At 64.8% G+C, this 2678-nt stretch overlaps 1 protein-coding gene across 1 annotated transcript in view; it reads right to left on the bottom strand.

Annotated features, from left to right (window-relative positions):
- Window positions 1-2678, bottom strand: part of MGAT5B (mannosyl (alpha-1,6-)-glycoprotein beta-1,6-N-acetyl-glucosaminyltransferase, isozyme B) — a 54476-nt gene that overhangs the window by 42905 nt on the left and 8893 nt on the right. Inside the window, exon 2 of the mRNA XM_015559220.1 lies at window positions 2541-2653. Coding sequence (XP_015414706.1) covers window positions 2541-2653 — 113 coding nt within the window. The remainder of the gene's footprint in view (window positions 1-2540; window positions 2654-2678) is intronic.

Here is a 2678-nt window from a genome sequence, read left to right as displayed (position 1 = left end):
ACGGCGTGAAGACTGGGGGCTGTGGGTGAGCGAGGAGACAGGCCCCCTCTCCTGCCGCTGCCCCCGCCAGGTCACCTCCATCCACGGGACCAAGACCCAAGACCCCTCCCCAGCTGCTGGGGCCCAGGGGCCGCCCGCCGCCCGCCCTGATGGTGCAGGACCCCGGAAGCTCCAGAGACCTCAGAAGGCAGCCAGAGGGAGCCAGCTTCATGCAGCCGGGCCGGCCGCCCTCCCCGCCCACGTGGCTCGCTCCCTGGACGCCACCACCAGGGGACTAGCAGAGCGAGCCCTGCCGCGGGCCTGGAGTCGCCTCACTGCGCTTGGCGTCAGTTACATTGAAACGTTTAACGTGAGGCCCCAGGACACATCGCAGAGCCCACACATGGTCCCCCCACACTTTCATGTAAATGAGCAGCTGGGATGCGAGGTACACACGGCCCCTCGCACTTACACCGGGGTTCACTGCCCACACGGCCCTCTCCTCTCCAGACACGAGCTCTGTTCCTGTCTCTCCCGTCCTCCCTCGCCCTCCCTTCCCGTCCCCCACCCTTACCCAGTGCCCCCTGGAAACTGAAGGAGCCCCCCCTCAGCAGGTAAGACAAGGGCCTCAGACGCAGAAGCAAATTCCTTAAGAGGGGAGAAGCGGGGAGACAGGAGGCCGGGAGGAGGGTTGCCTGGGCAGGGAGCACACGCCCTGGGCCGGCTGCGGCGGGAATTAGGTTAGACTCCTCCTCCCTGCGTTCCCGCAGCCTCCTCCCTGCGCCCGGACGGGTGTGCAGAACATGGGATGAGGCATCTGTCACATTCTGCCCCGGACTAGAGAACGTGTCAACAGTGCGAGGGGCTCTGCGTATTAGAGTCGGGGTCCTGGAGGGGGGGAGTGAGCAGGAGGAGGCATGAGGGTCCTTCTGGGGGGGACCTCCAGTGTCCCCCCACGCGCCCCCCCAGGGCACCCTCACAACTGGCCCAGCGCCCTTCCGCCTGGATCCTGGCACCTCCTACATAGAAACCCCGCACCCCCTCCGTCCCTCGTCTGCACTGTCCCACCTCACACTCAGCACCGCCCAGTGTTCACGGAGCTGGTGCTGGTGCAGCGGCCGCGCTGGCCCGTGTCCTCTGAAGGTCCCGGTCCTGGGAAGCGGCCGTGTCACCCCGCCTATCAGGGGAGGGAAGGAAGGCCCGGGAGGGCTCGGAGGTGGGATAAACTCACTACCTGTAGCTTGGATGGCTGATACCCTGACGTTCCTGCCGGGCCTTGGGCCTCCGCAGGTTTAAAGAGGTGGATGTGAAGGCGAGGGGATGAGTGTAACGGGGCACAGACGGCACAATGAGTGCCCCCCAGAGCACCCCTTCGATGACAGGACGGGGAGCCAGTCAGCTGAGCCGGGGGTGGGGGGTGTTGAGAGGATGCACTTCAAAGAGAGATGTCCGACGGCCCCAGTGAGGTTGGGACGGTTCCGGTGAGTTGGGACAGAGAATGGGGACCAGTATAGACTGATGAACGGGGATAGATGCAGAGGCAGAGCAGCATTGAACAGACTGTCCAACTACAGTGGGAAGCCTGGGGAGGGTTTGGGGGGGTGTTAAGAGATCAACCGAAGGACTTATATGCATGCATATAGGAATAACCGGTGGACACAGACACTGGGGGGTGGGGGCCGGGGGAGTGTCAAGGGGTGGAAAAAAGGAGACATATGTAATACTCTTTGTAATACTTCAAGAAATAAAAATTATTTTAAAAAAACACAAAAAAAAACAAAGAGAGACGTCTGAGAGGAGCAGGGAAAGCCCACTTGCCTCAGTTTCCCCCCTGGCTCTGCTCCCCTTTCCCACGGCTGAGCAGAGGCCGCGTGGCGCACTGAGCCAGCGGCACTGCCTGCACGCGCCCAGGTCGGGAGGAAGGAGCAGCCCCCACGTGGGAGGAGGCTGCCGGGCCACCACCCCGCGCACCACATGTGACCTCTCCCACCCGAACACGGCCGTGGCTCTCCTTCCCCAGCGGCACACAGCCGGCCGACGGGGAGCCGGTACACGCGGGGCCGCCTGTCCCCAAGGCCCATGCTCTGAACCTCCGCCCACTGCCTTGCAAGCAGCATGCGGGCAAAGCCGTGAGACCCTGACTGTGCCTGGGAGCTCAGAGATAGGCCTGCCCTCTGCCCCCTGCTGTGGCCACAGCCTGGGCCACAGGCACAGAGAGCCTGGATCTCAGACGCAGGAGTCACATTCAGACCCCACCCCCACCCCCACTAACGAAGCTACACCGGCAGCTTCTCCGACGCCTGGGCTGGGCCACGTGGCTCAGAGACCCTCCCCTGCTGAGAGCCCGGGCGAGAGGAACGGGGTGACCACGGCCAGGACCAGGTCCAGGCGGCATAGGGTCCCATAGCCCAAGCCGAGGCCCCTCTGCCCCCATGTCCACGCGTGAGGCGGCAGGATGCCTGGAACAGGGCCCCGGGGCGCCCTCCTCCCTGCTGGCTCTCAGGCCTCGGTCCTCACCCACAGACACGCACTCCCACCCCACGGCCTCTCCCCAGCGGTACCTTCGGTGCGGATGGTGAACGGGGAGTCGCCCGGGCGCCGTGCGGAGAGCTGGCCGCCCAGAGACGTCATCAGGAAGCAGAGCGAGAAGAAGCCGATGCCGAGGACGAAGAGCCTGCGGGGAGCAGCGGGGTCAGGGC

Source organism: Myotis davidii, unplaced genomic scaffold (genome assembly GCF_000327345.1).
Source record: "Myotis davidii unplaced genomic scaffold, ASM32734v1 scaffold274, whole genome shotgun sequence".
NCBI classification, from domain to species: Eukaryota; Metazoa; Chordata; class Mammalia; order Chiroptera; family Vespertilionidae; genus Myotis; species Myotis davidii.
This window is presented reverse-complemented; position numbering and strand designations above follow the sequence as displayed.